Source organism: Fundulus heteroclitus, chromosome 22 (genome assembly GCF_011125445.2).
Source record: "Fundulus heteroclitus isolate FHET01 chromosome 22, MU-UCD_Fhet_4.1, whole genome shotgun sequence".
NCBI lineage: Eukaryota > Metazoa > Chordata > Actinopteri > Cyprinodontiformes > Fundulidae > Fundulus > Fundulus heteroclitus.
In genome coordinates, this window is record NC_046382.1 from 9,214,185 (window position 1) to 9,233,746 (window position 19,562).

Here is a 19,562-nt window from a genome sequence, read left to right on the forward strand (position 1 = left end):
TTTTAAATTCTGCCATCTTTCATTTGCTACGAGGTGCTGTTAGGACAGTAATATGAACCTCAGAAATTGTTGGACATTTAGCAAACTGAGCTACCTTGTGGAATTCAGGTGGTGCTTTTAATACAAGTAATACAACTAATACAAGCTCCATGTGTTAGTTTGGTATTTGGTAAGATCACCTGTTACCTGTGCAAGTCCGGTCTACTTTTTGCCAGGGTTAGAAATGTGTCAAATTATCCACTAAAATTAGCCAATCAGAGAGTTGTTCCTCTGTGATGCCAACATTTAGCTTTTTGACTAAAGTACAAAATCAGTTTCACATTCCACATTTTGACATATTGTACATTCAGCACCGAGCCTTACAATGACTAATCCTGGGTTCTTTTAAAGTGGTTAACCTTCAGGACTTGATATGTTGTCTGATATCAGAGTCCATTTTACTGAAGGTGGAAAAAGGGTTTATTTAGTCTGTCAGAGACATCAAACTCTAGCAGGCAAATTTTGGAGGTCAGGAAAGCCGAGTCAAATATCCAAGCTCAGTACATGCTGCACAAACAAAGCTGTTTTAAGCCTTTTAAGAGAAGCTGTTATACTGCTCTCTCCCTTTCCTCTCTTCTTTCACCTTTTCTCTCTTTTAGCATTTTGTCTAATCTGTTTCACTTCTTTTTTCCCCTCTTCTACCTTCCCATTTACGTGTCCATTGAACATGAAATAGTGCCAGCATAAAATCTAAAAAAGCTTTTTGCATGTATAAATTAAGCAGTAAAGCTCCACTTGTGAAAGTAAAAAAAAAACTCTTTTTGGCATTAAGACAACAATTCTTAATGCTACATTTGCAGACATGACACAAAAAAGGGGGAAAACAAATCCTGATTAATTTTAAATTTCTCCCTGTTTGCGCAGTGTATTAAAAATTTGCATCTATTTATTTAGAAAAGGCTAAATAAATTACAAAGTTAAAAGTAAGGTTTCAAATAATCAACATTATTAAATGAACCCTTGTGAAGTGGTACCCACCGTCAGGACTGGATGGACGCTCTGGTAAAGTTGGAGGCAATGTGGGATAGTCGCCTCCTGCTCGTTTTCCACCTTCTACTGTAGAAAATGAGGAGAGGCAAGAAAAATATTGGTCAAATTATTAATAACCCGTACATGAATTTGCGTTCTCTGGCGATTGTATCGATGCGGCTCTTTTCTGTTTTTCCCCTGAACATCTTACTTGGAGATGAATTTTCTGTGGGTTCTACGTAGTCATCATCAGCTTGGCTATCTGGGTCGATGTAGTCATCCTGCAGTTAAAACAATTTTAATCTAACTGAAGGCATTTATTAATATGAAGCAAAGGTTAAACTGAGGGAACGGAAGCTGCCTCACATCTGGATGGGGGGGTTCAGGAGGCAGCTGTTTGAAGCTTTTTACAGGGGGGAGAGGCTTCCCTGGTGGTCGGCTGGGTCGGGCATTGCAATCTGGAGAGAAGCAGTCGAAAGACAAGAAACATGACTCATATTGTGTGAAACAGATGAGTAAATAAAATATTTCAGATTCTTTCCAGTAGCAGGAAAGAAAAAAAATCACTGACCAATATACTCCCCCCTTGGCAATGAAGCAAAGGGACTTCTGGTGAACTCCCTCTGGATTGGAGGAGGCTCATAGTTATAATCGTCAGGTGTGTCGTCGCATGGGTCGTTCTAGAAACAACAGGCTGGTGATGATTCAAACAAAAAGCCGAAAATGACCGGCTTTTTAGTTTCAATGCAGCGACTTACATATTCCGGATCAGAGCATTGATCATTTTCTTCAAAGCCTGCAAACACAGAACATAATTCCATCATAAAGGGAAACAGAAACCTACCGAATACCCAGGATACCTAAAAAACAAAAAAAAAACAAAACAAAAAATAACACGTAATGTGCAGGTGTTGAAGCACTTTGTCTAATTTGAAAAAGATGCTGTAGCTTTGAGTGCACCGTGCTGCTGTTTGGGTAAGCGGACCGTGCCGCCAAACCTCCCGAACAGTGAAATAGACTTTCAGCAGAGAGATTTACGATGCGTTTTGAACAAAAACTGCAATAATATAGCTTAGAAATTTTCTCAGGCAAATGCTGGGGAAGTGAAACTGAAGTGAACCAGAAGTCCTAACCTAAAAAAAAGCCCTGATAAGAACATTTCAATTGACTGAATTCAAATCTGTGCACATGGACTGTGTGTGATTGATCAAACTGGGTATTTTGATTACATTTTAATTGTTCCAGTCGTTCTGGGTTATCGTCGTTGTGTGATGAATGTTGTTTCCTATTTCTCAAAAATTTTAGTTTGATATAAACGCAGAAAAAAAAAGAGGAGCTAATAGCTGAATTCTCACCTCTGTAGTCTCTGGCAGGAACGTTCGGACGTGGTTTGGTTTTCAGTCTGTCATGAACAAACAGCAACAGTGAGAATCATCATATGCAATGTATGGATTTAGTGACATCTGCTGCATCTGTGAAGACATATTTTCTTTGCACCAGAGTCGGCGCCTGGGCTGTGAGACTGTAAGAGTCAGAGTCTCGGTAAGAAAGAATATAATTTAAAAGATCATTCATTTTAGCAAATTCATTGAAAAGGGTAAGAAACAATAGCTTAACCACACACAGACTGATGTATTTTAGGTGTTTTTTCTTTCTATTAAAGTTGGTGATTATGACCACCAGCTAATAAGAACCCAAAACCTATTTTATCAGAAGATCTGAATATCATGGAAGACCACTTAAAAAAAAGAAAAGAAACAGGTGTACATGGATTTTACAGGATATGCACTTAACAATTGGTTGGGACTCCTATTGCATGAATTATTTGGTCAATGAAGTGGCATTGAGGTGATCATCCTGTGGCTCAGATGAGGTGTTCAGGAAGACCTGGTCACTTTTCAGCTCTAAAATGTATAACTGTAAAATGTATAACTTTGGACTTGCTAAACATGGCAGACCATCATCAAATCAGTTTATTTATGTCGCACCAGTTTGCAACAGATGTCACCTCAAGACACTTTACAGCCAATTCAATCAGATTATAGAGATTGGTCAGAAAGTTTCCTCTCTAAGGAAACCCAGCAGGTTGCATCAAGTCTCTCCAAGCAGCATTCACTCCTCCTGAAAGAGCGTAGAGCCACAGTGGACAGTCGTCTGCATTGTTGATGGCTTTGCAGCAATCCCTCATACTGAGCATGCATGAAGCGACAGTGGAGAGGAAAACTCCACTTTAACAGGAAGGAAAAACCTCCAGCAGAACCAGAACCAGGCTCAGTGTGAACGCTCATCTGCATCGACCCACTGGGGGTTATAGAAGACAGAGCAGAGACACAGAAAGAGGACAGAAGCACAATAGCAGCTCCTGAAGGTGGCTTCCTCTAGGAAAGAGACATAGCCAAGCAGACAAACACCCAACCACCATTCAGGTCAGCGGCAACCCAGCTAATATCCCCCTTTAGGGTGGAATCTCTGCTAAACAAAAACGCAGCGAAGATGCAGCTACTGTTACCTCCACAAGCTGACGTGACCTAAATCATCCCTGATTGTGGACACTTCACTCTGGACCTCAAGTAACTTGGATTCTGGGCCTCCCCCCTCTTCCTCCTGGCTCCGGGACCAAAAATTTCCAAATGTAATACAATTACTTATATGAGATGGTTCGGAAGTCGTCTCTGGTTCAATTGTGGCTTAAGACAACGATTGTGACGGCTGTAGCTCACATCCTATATAGGAGAGTCTTCAGAGGCTGTTGAGGCATTAAACCTTTGCCTCGTTGGTGTTAATTGTCGTTATATTTGGGGTTTTCATTAGCTATAAGCCACAATCATTGCAAAAACCAGAAATAAAATCTTGGAAATACGCCAATCTGTGTGTAATGAATCTGTACAACATGGGAGTCTAGCTTTGGTAGGCAAATCACTGAAATTAATCAGACCCGGGTGTGTATTTGCAAAGCAGGATGGGAATGAATATCATCTCTTGCATGTATGCTGGTGAGTTTTGAGGCCGGCTCATTTCAGGAAAGGAAAGTGAGAGAGCAGCCATCTGTTTTAGGTATTTTTGTTCCACGCGGTGCTCTTTCTTTCCGACGTTTGTGAAAGAGGAATTGGCATTCTCCAGTGATGCATGTCCTGTACGCAAACCACACGGAGAATTTTTAGATCAGGAGGTATCTAAAAACGTTTCGTCCCATGGTCCAGCACATGTTGACAGACATGTTTCAATCGCACGTTGCTTTGGCATTTCTGAATGCAGCCAGGAGACACATTTATTCACAAGCGCTTTGAAAGCAACACAACAGTGTCGATCAGATTTTATCCAAAGTGCAAGAAGAGGACACATAAAAGACGGCATAAGAAGCAACTGCAGTACCAAGAATGCACGGAAAGCCGGGGACATCGCAGGGACTGACCTTCTGATTTTATTCAGCAGACTGCCATCGTTTTTCTTGATGTCTTGAACCATTTTCTGAAGTTGCCTGAAATCAATCAGTCGTCATTTTTATTCGTCATTTCAACCTTGTGCATTCCTCTGAAACGTGTCCTCTGCATTTAACCCATAGTGATCAGCGCCAGAGGAGCATTCTGGGGTTAAGGGTCTCGATCAGGGACCCGGAGCCGTAAGTCTGTGGGATTCAAACCGGAGAACTTGAATCCTGCTCTGACAGTTGCCGGATCACCACTCCCCCATTCTTCTGAGTGACACAACAATGTATTCCAGAAATATCTAATAATTCTTCAGTACAAGATTAAAAAAAAGAGTTTTACTCTTTCAGGGTATAAAGTCTTATCATATAATATCTACATATATAAGAAAGTAGTTTGGTTCCTTGTTGCAGAAAAAGAAATACCTGTTAGTATCTATCTATCTATCTATCTATCTATCTATCTATCTATCTATCTATCTATCTATCTATCTATCTATCTATCTATCTATCTATCTATCTATCTATCTATCTATCTATCTATCTATCTATCTATCTCTCTCTCTCTCTCTCTCTCTCTCTCTCTCTCTCTATATATATATATATATATATATATATATATATATATATATATATATATATATAGTTTGGTTCCTCGCTGCAGAAGTAACCAAACCTTAGTTAGTTAGTATTTAAAATTGACTCCTTACCGAATCTTTGCTGTAGCTGGCGCCGCAAGTTTATTCAACGTATCCATATTTACATTAAACCCAATAGTTGACATTTTTTGATCCTTGTTGCTCCCCTAGGTTTGGACTGTGCTGCCGGATTATTGGCAGGTTAGCGAATGATCGCTCTGTATGATTGTCTGTCTGTCTTAAAAAAAAAAAAAAAAAAAGGGGGAGTGCTTTTGCTGCAGATGCCTGAGTCAGAGAAAACCAACAATCACTTCTGGTTTTTGACCACACTTACTTGCATCACATGGTGTTTTGTGATTTTCTTCAGTGTCGCCTTTTCCAGCAGCAGGTACTGCACTTTTTTTTTTTTACAAATTGTATAAGACTACATGAAACATAGAGACAACTAAAAGAAATATAAGTTTATATCATCATTTACATATGATCTATCAATATATCAATCAAAAGGGAAAGCTGTCCTTTAGGTGCAATATGTCAAACCGTTAAGGCATGAAATCATAATCATGCCACGATATTACATCAGCAATAGAACATCCTATATTTGATAGGGTGATAAAAGACATATCTGCACATAGACGGAGGGATCAATCAAAGTGTGGCCATGTTTGTTGTGTCACGGAAAGTACCGTGTTGCAACACTAAGATTTAGCTATTTATAGTGACCTCAGGAAAATGAGTCTGCAGCCTGTCCTGTGTCAGGAAGTTGACCACATATGCGGTTGCCATGTGGTATTCTTTTTTTTTAACACTCATTTTTATTTGATAATGATAACTGCTGGCACAGCACATGATCACAATCATTAGTAACAAAAACCCCCCCCAAAAAAACAGGAAAGAGTTTTGCGAAACACGCATATAATTCCCTGGTCAGGCTTTGGGGTGACATTGTCCGTGTATGATTCATGTGAGAAAAACAGCCTTTTGCTACTCCGAAAAAGGACAACAAGAAGTTGTATGGTTATTCTGTGAGGTGAGTAAATTTAGACATCCTGCTAGTCCATCGTCCATGGGAATTAGAGTCCACCTCCACATGTAGACAATTCAAAGCACACATCGTACTTCTCTAACGTTCAGCCTCTCTTCAGCGCTCCATCCAGGATCTAATTTTTAATTTTCACTTCTCCATCTAGAGCTCTAAATAATCAGGTTTACAGACTGCAGATTTACTCTTTTGCTAAAACTTTAAAAGTAATATGAATGGTGGCTCTTGTAGTCTTCAGGTTCCTCTTCTGTGGAACAGGCTCTCAGTATTTTTTGAAAGAACGACATGTGTTCTTCTAAGATTAGACATTTTCTCTTATGATAAAGGTCAGAGCGCGTGACGCAATGCCCAGCTATCTCTGTTGTTGTTATTTTTATCCAGCATAGGTTTAGATTTCTGGAGGACATGGTGACAACATTTCCTCACTGTGGCATTTTTACACAATACTCTATTTATACATTATTTGCATGCACTGCTCGTATTTAACTTGGAGTTCTTTCCATGGTAGTGACACCTGGCCGTGTGCGTCTCGGTTTGGCGGTGGCTATTTCCTGGTGAAACGGCTTTGATCGAGCTATTATTGGAACTCACTATGTGTACTCTCATAATTTTTTTCCCCCTGCCATGGAAAGTACACCTGGGTCAACGCTTATATGTTTTTCTCTGTGTTTCTTCCACCAACAAAGACTTTGCTGGAGCTAATGTTGCATCCAAACCTGTCGACTCTTTTTGTTTTTACTTTCCCGCGCAAGGCCACCAAATGTAGCATTGCTGCAATTGACTGTGTGTACGAGTTTTGTTTTTTTTCCCCATAGAAAGTAGTCCTTGCTCAATGCTTTTACGTTTACCAGGGGTGTAAATCGCCCCCTTTATCACAATACAATGTTGTGTCGATTTGTTTGGACGACGACAGATATTTGCCGATATCTGTTACGATTTCCAATCAATGTGATCAACATAATGCAATATCCCCGTTAATGGGGAGTTTTTCTTCCCACTGTCGCTTCATGCTTGCTCAGTATGAGGGATTGCTGCAAAGCCATGTACAATGCAGACGACTCTCCCTGTGGCTCTGCGCTTCCCCAGGAGTGAATGCTGCTTGTCGGGACTTTGATGCAATCAACTGGTTTCCTTATATAGTACATTTTTGACCAATCTGTATAATTTGACCCAATCTGTATAATATGATAGAACCTGACTATGTAAAAGTGCCTTGAGATGACATGTTTCATGATTTGGTGCTATATAAATAAAATTGAATTGAATTGAATTGAATATCATCTGCACATCTAACACTATTGTTTACATTGATATTAACCAAAAAAAACAAAAAACAAATATGATTTAACCATTTTTTTTCCAAGCAGGCATTTGAATCAAAAACAATAATAAAAATAACAAATCACCCATTCGCTTCAGTCTCACGCCTTGTGAATTTCAAAATAAAGGAGCATCTTAAAAATGGCGATATGAAAAACAAAAACAAAAAAAATGACTATATGGATCGACATTTTCATTTTGCATCGACGTTGTTAGTGATTTACTGGATATATCGAAATGGAGCCGTGTGTTGTTACACCCTTAATGTTTACTTGTGCTTCCTTCCTGAACAGAGACAGCGATGGCGACACTGTTGCCATCACACTATCTGAGATGTTGACTTTGTTTCACTGTTTTTTACTTTCTTTAATTTTATCACTACTTTTCTATACCGTTGTGCTTATTGCTTTATGAATGATCATGTTTGTATCTTGTGATTGTGTATAGCACATTGGTCCTGTGGGTATGCTTTATAAATAGAATTGGTATGGTATGGTATTACCTGTCTACTGTTTGTTTGTCAAACCTACACCTGGCTTAGTTTTCGTGTTTTTTTTTTTTTTTAAATCTGCTTCATGTCTTACCAACGTCCTGTTGGTTGTGGCAGATGGCTAAACCAAGTCTGGTTCTGCTGGAGGTTTCTTCCTGTTTAAGGGGAGTGGTTCCTCTCTAGTGTCACCAGATGTTTTCTCAGGATGTTTACTTTACAGATACCTTTTTTTTTTTTTTTTTTTTTTTTTTTTTTACCAACTGGCATTATATGCTCTGGTGAATTTGACTCCACTTTATAGCATTGTGACCATATTATAAAGGAATTACATCGATTCATATGAACTGAGATGATTTGGATTTGAATTGGATTTTATATACCTGGATGTGAATTATAGCTGTTTGTTGCGACATGTTGCTACATAAATGAACTAAACTGCTTCACTATATCAGTTTTAAAGTTTTGTAAGGCACAGTCTGTGGCCCGCCATGTGAGACAGTGGAAAGTGTTGCAACATCACCGTCCTATAGCATGTGAGCAAAACCATGACATGCAGTTACACATAATACCCCGACACAATGAAACAGCAGGCCAGCACATGTTGTGTGACTCTAACTTTAATTTCCTGGTTCGACAACTACACAATGAGCTGTAATAATAATGGAAAGGATTAGTGAATGGGATGAGCAACGAGTTGTATTTGTAGGGAACAGTTCACATATTTCATTTATTCAAGAGAAGCTGAATTCCCACAGCCCAAACATAGTTCATAAGTTTGAACTTTATGTTAGGAGAGCCATAACGTTTGAGTCGTAGTTGAAAAAAGATTTCATAAACATTGCAACTTTTTATAAATGTCTTTTCATTGCTTCCTTGTGAACCTCTGTCCCAGTCTCAACTCCTTTCAGGCCTCTACATGTTGGCCTGTATTTAGCTCCTGCTGAAGAAAAGTGTTCCCGCTGCATGACGCTGCCACCACCGTCTTTCACCGTAAGGACGGCGAGGGCAGGGTGATCTGCAATGTTTTGGTTTTTTTCCCCTACAGAAAATGTTTTACTTGTCGATCAAAAAACATCCATCTCTGTCTCATCTGACCAATTCAATTCACTTCAATTTTATTTATATAGCGGCAAATTCATGAAACATGTCATCTCAAGGTACTTTCCAAAGTCAAATTCAATCAGATTATACAGGTTGGTCAGAAAAATGTCCTATCTAAGGACCATTTTGAATCATGATGAGAGGCTGATGTTATCTCTGTGGAACGTGTGGGAGGACCGAGCTGTAAACACTGGGGAGATGGAAACGTAATCCTCCCCCTCTGTTTAGTGATGGCTTTTCTCTTTTGAGCAACATGGCTTCTTTCACCCCTCTTTCAAACCATCTGTTCTCCCTGTCCAAAATATGGACATCATTGTCATCAAAAGAGTGTCTTTTGTTCTTGAGGTGCAGGAGGACTGCTGGATCTTTCCCCCGAGCTGATGGCACGACGCCGCTCAGCTGTGGTTTGGCTGTTCTGTCTTTGGGATGAACCGGTTTCTGTCCGAGAATGTGATTAGGTTTGAAATTTACGGGTATGTTGTGTTTTGTATGTTGCAAATTCTCCTGACACACATGGAATGACAATGTTGGTACGTCTCTTTGCTTTCTCCTCTGTGTTTTGTTGGTCGACTTGACAAACGGCCAGTTTGGATAACCACAAGCCTGCAGTGATTTCCTGACACGTTCTTTTTGTTTCTCCTCTGTGGCAGAGGGAACTTTGTCCGCCCGGTAACTCAGAGTTCTGATAACAGAGAGTTTGTACTCCAGTGTGTGATCTGAATCAAAATGCAGATATCAGTCTGTGTGTGTGGGCTTTCTGTAAACATCAGTTTTGAGACTCCCATCCTCCTCAATGTGTACGACACAGTCCAGAAAAGGCACCATGTTCTTGGTGTCGTCGCTGGTAAACCTTATGTTGCTGTCCACTGAGTTGATGTGGTTGGTGAATACCTCGACTTCTTTGGTTTGGATCTCGACCCAAGTGCTCTCCACCTCCTCCATGTGCAAATTGGCCACAATGGATGACACTGGGGCGCCCATGGCACACCCATGTTTCTGTCGGTAAAAGCTGTCTCTGTACTTGGACTATGCAGTTGATGGACAGTGGTCCCACAAGTCACAAGTTGGGCTTGGTGTTAAATTGGTTGGATCCTTTAGTGGTTCATCAATGTTCCAGATGGTCCCTGGCAGCGTTCACCGCCTCTGCTGTAGGAATGCAGGCGGAAGGAGAGGTGACAACAAAAGAAGCAATGGTTTCACCTGGTGCCAGTGTCAGGTGTCTGGAAATGAGGTCTGGAGTTGTGTATGCGGTGTGGAGTGTTTCCATCCAGCGGAGTCAAGATTGTTGCAAGATGTTTTGCAATGTGTTTGTAAAAGGTGGAGGTAGGAGGATGGGCCTCCATGTGCTTAAAAAACAGCAGCACTCCAACTGCAGGTTGCCCAAGAAGTGTGAGCAAAGACTCCTGGATAGGTGTCGAAAACATTTTCAGAAAATTGAGCGAAAGTCTGATTGCCTCCAATTTATGTAATTTTCTGGTTTCTGTTCTGGTTTTATTTTTTAGTCATTTTCCTCTCCTGCTTTAGGTTTTCTGCTTGCTTTGAGTTTGTGTCCTGTCTGGGTTTTTATTTACTGTTAGTTTATCCTGTTTTGTCATTTGTTTTAGTCTTAGCTTTATTTTCTGTTTTAGGTTTTTACTTTAGAGTGATTTTGTTTCTTAGTAAGTTTCTGTCCACTTGTCCTGTCAGCTTTTTAGCTTTGGTTTCTGGTTTATTTCTTGTTTTGATCCTCTGCACTGATGTCTGTTTTAATTACTTACTCTACACACCTGCCTTACTCCACCCCTGTGGCAATCATCTCTGACCGGTTTCACCTGCTTTCCTCCTCCATATAAACAGTCGAGACCAGACATCAGTGCCAGGTCGTCTTGTTGAGTTATGGGTGAGTCTCCTTCTGCAAGAGTCTGTTTATGATTTGCTTTTGGATTTTTGACCCCCTTTGTCTCCAGTAACCTGAGCCATCCTGTTCTGTCTGTTCCTGCCCTGCCTGCACAACTGGACTGTTTGTTTTTCTGCCATTTTTGTTACAACAGGTTTTTTTTTGGGATTTTGTCTCTGTTTTTGATTTCTGTTATTAAAATCCTTCCTTTTAAAGAAACCTCTGCTGGTCTGGCTGAATTCTGGGTCCCCTGCCTCTGATCATTACAATTTAAGCCTGTTTGCTGTCTTTACTTCTTGTTTCCACTGTTTTATAACCTAAACATACTTTAAACCTTTCCAACACTTTACCTCTGACCCATCTGCTGTATTCGTGTTCATCAATGTTGCCTAACAAACCTCTGAGGCCCTCACAGAAGATGTGGATTCACACAGAGCTTAGGTCATACACAGGTGGACTCAGTGTCCTAAGGTAGGTGACTTCTGAAACCAGTTTGTTGTACATATTGTGTTTAATGCACACTGATGTGAGATTGTGATGTGATAAAATGTGTAAAGGTTTAATAGCTTCAACCAGGTACTCTGTAGTGGAGAATCATTTTTTATTGTAAATAGAAAATGACAAGTACCCCAGAATCATCCAATCATCCTCTCAGTGGGACAGGATGTGGTGAGATGAGCACGATCTCTGTTATTCTTCTGACACACCTCTGCAACCTTTTGGCTTCACAATATGAAAGAGATGCTGTATAAACATGTTTATGGGTATGACTTGACTTTTACATTCATTTATGTATTAATTTAATGCACCTTGCATTCTTTAGTTAGCTGGTGACTACTGTTTCTCTGCAGATATTTTATTATTATTATTATTATTATTATTATTATTATTATTATTATTATTTTCTTACATGCCACCTAGACACCAGTTAAAGTCCACGATCTCAGGATCTAATTCCTCTCTTTGTTCCCTCGCTCCGTACAGAGTTGAGAAAAACAGTCTTTTGCCCGGAAGCATCCTCGACAGGAACTGAAACTGCCGGATCAAATTTCTCTGGGGGGTTTTATTACTCGTTTATAAAAACAAAACAACACCTTGCAACAATGTCAGAAAGCTCTTGCTCTTGTTCTTACATTTTAATTAACTTTTGTCCGAACTATTTTGTATTTTAAACATTGTGACGCTGTATTTTAGTAAGTATTGTGTTGTTCTGTGCAGGTTTTGTGCTAACAGGCCTCTCTTGTAAACGAGAACCCTTGTAAACACTCAGTGAGATCTGTATAAACAAAAGTTTAATAACGATGCATTTGTATTATTCTTAATTTAGCTTTTGATGTTTTTTTGTTTTTTTTTGTGTTGTCCCAACATTATCGGTGGCCTCCACCTGGCTAGCCAATATGCACAGTAGAATATGAAGATGAAATGATGAATATGAAGAAACGCATTCAGAGAAAAATGCATGTGCAGCCAGGCATAATACATCTTGTCCGTCTGTCCGTCTGTCTGTCATCAAACCAGCTGCTGCAGAATTGTAAACACACACGTGGCGACGCAATGCTCGCCGTGTCTGAACTTTCCATCGTATTTCCAGGGAACCCAGAGTCTGAAAGTTTAGAGCTTTGGTGGGAGGGGCCATGTTTCTAACGTATAGCCTTCTGGGAATCACCTTGTTTATGTGGGCTCATCATTTCATGTCTTTTCATGTCTGTTAAAGTTGTTATCTTTGGTACGTTTCACTGAAGCAACGGGGGAAATGTGAGCAAATCGTGTGACCGTGCATCATGGCGCTCGCGTCACATCAACTAAATAAGTTGTTCTGTGTAGAAACAGCTCTGTTTTGTGTGAGGTGGATTTTTTTTTATGCTTTATGGGTCAATGGTAGGTCTGCTGTCTATTAGCTGTTAGAATGAGCTGCAGGGAAGGTAAAAATATAACTTTCTGTTCATTAAAGGTTGCAAACATGTTGACTGTTTTATTCTATTTTTAAAAAAATTCATTGTGTTGTAGCTTTGTTGCTGTGTTTGTGATCATTGTTTCTGACAGAAAGCTTCACCTCTGACACTCAGAGGAGTTTATGGTCGACCACAGGGTATGGTGTGGCTGGAAAATGAACCTAATTCATTTCCAGGGGCGTGTTTGAAAGCTGGTGTGAGGCATTTGTGCTGATGTGTTATGTTTGGGGCTGTGCATCATGGCCAATCTGGTCAGACGACCTTGCTGCAGAAGCTGTGTGGCTCATTTTAACTTTCCAAACAACTGTCATGGCGTCGCTGAGGTATTTTGCAGTTTCTCTGTGCATTAAACGATCTGACCTTTAACCGTCCAGTGAATTGTGTATAATTGAATAAACCGTATGATTTGGTTTTTAGAAAGGATGAAACATTGGCTCATTTTATTTGATTTTTTTTTTTACCTTTTGACATCGAGGCAACAAACATGACTGCTTTAGATATTCTGTTTTTATAGAAGTTGCCACCCTTGCAGAGGAGGAGTTTCTAAAGCGCATTTTATTAGCGCCATCTAGTTGTTACATACCCTCCTGATTTAAATGAAAATAAGAATTAAGTCAAGATGAACATGGTTTCCGTCTAAACTCAGTCGGAGCTGCCACTGGCTTTCTGACGATGTCAGGATCCCCAGGGGGTTGATTACTCCTTGCAGCTCCTTGGGGATCCTGCAGCCTGTTTATGTTTTGCACTTTAGCATCGTTCTGTGTTACATAATCAGCTCCTGTTGGTCAGTTTTCTGTTCTCTGTTATTTTAGTAGTTCATTCTTTCTTTTATTCACCTTCTGTTCGTTGTGATTTTGGTACTTCTGTTAGATCGTTATGTTTTGCTTGTGCTTCCTTGGTTAGGTTTGATTTTTCTCTTACATCTGGCCCTTCTCACGTTTCCCTGTTAGATTCAGTTCTCGCTCTGCCCCTGCCAACTCACTACCCTTCTTTACGTTCTACTTAATTGCCTTTTTGCTCTTCTCACCTGTGTAATCTGCTCCACCTGCTGCTCCTTCTGGCTCCTGCCCCTATAAGTTCAGCCAGTTCTGTCATTCCACCCTGTTCTGGTCTCATCTCTGCAGTCTTGTTTGTTCATTAGAATAATCATTTATCTACACGCGACTCCTGAGTTCTCGCCTGCACTTTGGTCCACAAATCAAAACTCAACCTGTGACAGACGACTTATTTGCTCACCAGTAATCTGACGTTTTCCTTTCTTTCTTTTTTTTGTACTATAATATCCTGAAATGTACAACTTTATGGGAGAGTTTATATCCCTATTTTAATTTCTACATCGATGAAAATGTTACTTACGGCTGCTGAAGAAGGCTGAACTTCCTGAAGTCACTCTCGGTCAGATTCTGTAAGAACACCAAATAGAAATAAAAACACAGAACTTACATGAGCGTCTTGAGGAATGAGAAAAATAATCAAAAATGAAATATGTTTCAGTAAAACGCCTGCGGTGACTTGGGACTTGATAAAATATAGTGAATCAACACCAGCAGACACCATGTCTCAACAATCGTCAATGACTGGAAACTTTGCACTGGACCAAAAATGATGCGGACTCTGTTTCCAGTCTTCCTCCAGACTCTGGGACCTTGATTTCCAAATAAAATACATAAAGTTTAACTTTCATCCATAAAGAAACCTTTGGACACTGAATCATGGACCAATATTTTTCTATGTCTCCCAAGTTATGCTTCTGATGTCAACTTATTAAAGCAGGGGTTCCCAAAGTGGGTGTCAGGACCCCCCAGATGGGTTTGGGAGATAATTTGATGCTAACATATTAAGAAGATTTAGTCATTCCTGCAATAAAAAAGGTATTTTAAAAATATGACTCTATCTTTGTAGTTTTCTAACTTTATTCCCCTAATATTATGACTTTATTCCCCTAATATTATGACTTTATCCTTACAAATTACTTTATTCTGACTTTATTCTTACAAATGACTTTATTCTTACAAATCACAGGTGTCTGGTGCTGTTATTTTGGGGGTCACAGAAAGGGTGGCTTAGCACAGGAAATGTGATACCCTGGCCTCTGTTCTGGATATATCTGTGTGCAGTGACTCTGAAAGCTTTTACTCCAGCTGCAATCCATGCCTTGTGAATCTCCCCAAACTCCCACAGTGTCTCCTTCCACTCAGCTTTCCATAATCGTGCCTGGATGCAGCAATCTATGAACTGCCAGCTTCGTTAACGATGACCCATTAAGGCTTTTTCCTCTTTTTTTGAGGGCATGATTTTATAAACGAGTCTCCCTCTGTCAATACAAATAGAATATATATGCACTTATTTTGCTAATTGATTGAAATTTACATTTGAAGGATTCAGTTGCACCAACTTGGACAGGCGTACAGCAAATGCATCAGCTCCTTAAAAACAGTAGATGGCAGCATATATCTGAAGGCCGTTTCACAAACAGCACTCAGGTAAACATTTCCTGCATTTATTGCAAGCTAATTGGAAATAGGAAGTCTGCAGATCAGACACTTCCAAACATTGCGTTTCCAGCTATGACGTCATTCTTTTATAGACTAGATTAATACAGCAACTACGTCAGATAGTTAAACATCACCACAAAGGGAACATAGTGTTTAGCAAACAAAGCAAATCATTTCAAATAGGGGGTGTTTTACCCTTTCAATTAGTAACACTGAATGTATCTAGTAAAAACACGATCAAACATTAAAAGTGAGTTTACCTGCCTATTATACTGTACTTTATTTTTGTCCCATTTCAACATGTGTGTTGTTGCAGAAAGGTAATTGTCATTCCTAAATGAAAGGAAAAATGATTAGCATAAATTATGCAACAAGCGCTGCTAAATTATGTATTCCCCTCTTCATTCATAATGCATGGCTCCAGGTCGTTATTCGCTCTAAGTCGCCTCCGTTTCAAAATTGCCGTAACGTGATGAAGACCCATGACAGCAGATTTCTGAAAGAGTTCGCATTTAAGTCAGAGGGATTAGCAACGGCGGGAGAGTTCGTCCCAGGATGGCTATGCGTGAGATACACGGTAAACACAGTATAGATGTTGATGATGTAGAAACGGGCCAATGTGAGCATTTAAATGCACAAAGCTTATTCTATAGGCCTTTCTATCAAAGCTGTTTGAAGATATTATGGCATATTTCACGTAGAAAAGCTTTGCAAAGCAGCTCGCCCCGCCTCAGTGTGTTGATATGGCAGAAGAGGGGCAACAAAAAGGATGTATTACCTCTAGGAATAAGCCCATGGCATAGCTGGGAGCCCTTTAGGCAAAGCTTGTGATTTAATCTTTTGTAAATCAGAGAGGGAGATAACTTAATATGAAAGGCTTTACCTCGTTCAAAGGACTGAACCTTGGCCTCAGAGAAACACACTTAATCATCACGCCGGCTTACAGGAGAGCAAAAAGCATCCGTATGAAATCAGACTTAGCCTTTTGACACAGAATAAAATATCAAATAGTCTACCCCGGTGGATACTCAGGTGCTACTCCGAGCTTGAATTATTTATAGGAGTGTCTGTGCTTGTTTAAATGAAACACGGCAGCTTCTCTTTTGCTCCACAGACCCGGAGTCTGCACATTCAGCTTCATTTTAATTCTTATGGTGCTTCTCCAGGTAACATCCAGTCCGGTACGTGACCAGAAAAAACGCCTCCATGTAGTCCTTCACAGCATCGGTTCTTCTCGTTTGGATGTTGCAGAAAGCACTTTCTCAGCATCGCCACCTTAACGCGGCTTCTCCTGAGGGCTGCGTTTCGTGAGGCTTTGGGTCTCTGCAAAGTACATTTATAAATGATTAAATTACACGCCGTTTGCTATCCAGTGTGAAGTCGTTAACCAGAGGAAATCTTGGACAGGTTTTCATCACAGCTGCAAGGGGTTTGAGTCTGTGGGGCCGCAGAATTATGAAGCAGCTTAGAGTTGTGTCCCCAGCTACATATTATTGAATTATTAGGGGGTGCCTGGTAGCTGAGCCTTAGCTGCTGGAGCTCCACATGGGCCCACCACCTGCTGGGTGGGAAGACGAGGGCAGGCAACTAATCACAGCATCATAATCTGGCTATTATTAGGAGACTCGTGGTAGACTTCAGTTTTTCTTGAAGCAATTATATATCCTTTCTGGGGCGAGAACACTTTAGGATGCATTACAATAAACCTGTCAGTGTGGAGAAAGAGATGTTTGGGCTTCGCTTCACTTATAGTTGGGACAAAATCTTGGAAAAGTGAAAGTTGCAGATGGAAGGATGGATGGATGATGGATGGATGGATGGAGTTATGGACTGATGGATGGATGGATGGATGGATGGATGGATGGATGGATGGATGGATGGATGGAGTTATGGACTGATGGATGTATGGATGTATAGATGTATGTATGTATGGATGGATGGATAGATGATGGATGATGGATGGATGGATGGATGGATGGAGTTATGGATGGATGGATGGACTGATGGATGATGGATGGATGGATGGATGGAGTTATGGATGGATGGATGGACTGATGGATGTATGGATGGATGGATGGATAGATGATGGATGATGGATGGATGGAAGGATGGATGATGGATGGATGGATGTATGGATGTATGGATGGATGGATGGATGGAGTTATGGACTGATGGATGTATGGATGGATGTATGTATGTGTCGGTTCGTGGCCTTTTGAGGCTGGAGTTTCAGCAGGAATGATGACCAAGTGGCAGTATGTGGAAGCAGCAATACATTTATTTGTTGGTAGCAGCATTCACTCTGCCAACCAACCAACAACCAACTTGTTTTACAGACACAATCACTGCCTTAAATACCCTCTGCTGATTAAGGGTCAAACCATTCTGCACTAAACAATTTACTATTAACTTTACCTATAAAATACAATATTTACATAATACAAATACACATACCCACCTATTTTTTATAAATATTTTATCTTTTAAACCCACACCTAAAAAACCCTTAAAACAAATGTGCAAAAGTTCCCCCCTGCTTTTCCCATGGTCTCTCCCGGAACCTATAAATGGTGTCTGGACCCCTGGGGAAGCATTTGTCCAAACACCCTGGAGAGGACATAGAAAACAGGTAAGTCACCAACTTCTAACACTTTGTTTAGTCTCACACTTCTCACAGATTCTACACCACCATTTGCTTAAGTTTCCTGACAGTAGACCTTAGCTCTAAATAACAATTCTTCTTTTCACAGAGCCCACACCATTTCCCAATGAGGAGCAGCTGTGCAGAACCTGAACAAAAGGCTACATGCTAATTATTAAAATATCCAATAAATATTCAATAAATAGTTAAAACTTCTTGTGTGCAAATGGTTATTTCTGTGCAAAGTCATGCTTAAAGTGCTGTGCAAAACAAAGTGCTAATTAAGGTGCAAGTTTACAGTGCAAAAGTATTCTTAAAGTGCAATACCAGTTACTTTTCCTAAAAACAGTCCCAGTAATGAAGGCATCTTCATTACATTTCCCTCCTCTTCTTTTCAAAGCACAGTATCTCAATCCTCTGTTATTCTAGATAAACAGTCAGCAACCACATTAGCCTTCCCTGGTTTATACTGAACCGTGAAGTCAAAAGGCTGCAGAGACAGGTACCATCCTGCAATGCGGGTATTGGCATCTCTCATACGTCTTAACCACTGAAGAGCTCGATGGTCGGTCTCCAGAATGAAATGACGTCCCAGAAGATAATACCTCAGGGCTTCGATGGCCCACTTCATGGCCAAGCATTCTTTTTCCACCGTTGAATATCTTCTCTCCCTCTCAAGCAGCTTCCGACTCAAGAACACCACTGGTTGTCTTTCACCATCCACCTCCTGTTGAAGGACAGCTCCAAGGCCCACTCCTGAAGCATCTGTTTGCAAGATGAATGGCTTGCTGAAGTCTGGGCTTTGTAGAACTGGATGTGTACATACTGCTTTCTTGAGGTCTTTAAATGCTTGATCACATTCTTCTGTCCAGCGCACTTTGTTGGGGGCTGACCCCTTTGTTAGGTCAGTCAGTACTGCTGATCTCTCTGCAAAAGAAGGTATAAATTTCCTGTACCAGCCCACCAAACCCAGAAATCCTCTCACCTTTTTCTTCGTGGTGGGAACTGGGAAGGACTGGATTGTCTCCATCTTTCCAACTTGAGGCTTTATCTTTCCAAAGCCAATGACAAAGCCCAAGTACTCCACTTCCCTCTGGGCTATGGTACACTTTTTAGGGTTAATCGTCAGCCCAGCCAGTCGGATGCAGTGTAGCACCTCCTGTAGATGAGTCACATGCTCCTCCCAAGACTTGCTATACACCACAACGTCATCCAAATATGCCGCAGAAAATGCTGACACATCTCTCAGTACATGATCCATCAAACGTTGAAATGTTGCTGGTGCACCCTGAAGCCCAAATGGCATGACTTTAAATTGGTACATACCAAAAGGTGTTTTAAACCCGGTCAGCTCTCTCGCCTCTGGTGCCAAAGCCACTTGCCAGTATCCTTTGCACAGATCCAGAGTCGTGATGAAGTTTGCTGAACCAACTCTCTCCAATAGGTCATCAACCCTGGGCATTGGGTAAGGATCAAAGTTGGACATGGCATTTAAATATCTGAAATCAATACAGAACCTCAGGGAGCCATCTTTCTTTGGGACCAGCACAATTGGGCTGCACCACTCACTAGTGG

At 40.6% G+C, this 19,562-nt stretch overlaps 1 protein-coding gene across 1 annotated transcript in view; it reads right to left on the bottom strand.

Annotated features, from left to right (window-relative positions):
- blnk (B cell linker) overlaps positions 1 to 19,562 on the bottom strand; it is a 60,991-nt gene that overhangs the window by 12,517 nt on the left and 28,912 nt on the right. The window contains exons 3-10 of the mRNA XM_021316339.2: positions 14,208 to 14,254; positions 4,421 to 4,486; positions 2,364 to 2,410; positions 1,767 to 1,804; positions 1,580 to 1,688; positions 1,375 to 1,466; positions 1,220 to 1,289; positions 1,018 to 1,092 (exon numbers count right to left, since the gene is read on the bottom strand). Coding sequence (XP_021172014.2) covers positions 1,018 to 1,092; positions 1,220 to 1,289; positions 1,375 to 1,466; positions 1,580 to 1,688; positions 1,767 to 1,804; positions 2,364 to 2,410; positions 4,421 to 4,486; positions 14,208 to 14,254 — 544 coding nt within the window. The remainder of the gene's footprint in view (positions 1 to 1,017; positions 1,093 to 1,219; positions 1,290 to 1,374; positions 1,467 to 1,579; positions 1,689 to 1,766; positions 1,805 to 2,363; positions 2,411 to 4,420; positions 4,487 to 14,207; positions 14,255 to 19,562) is intronic.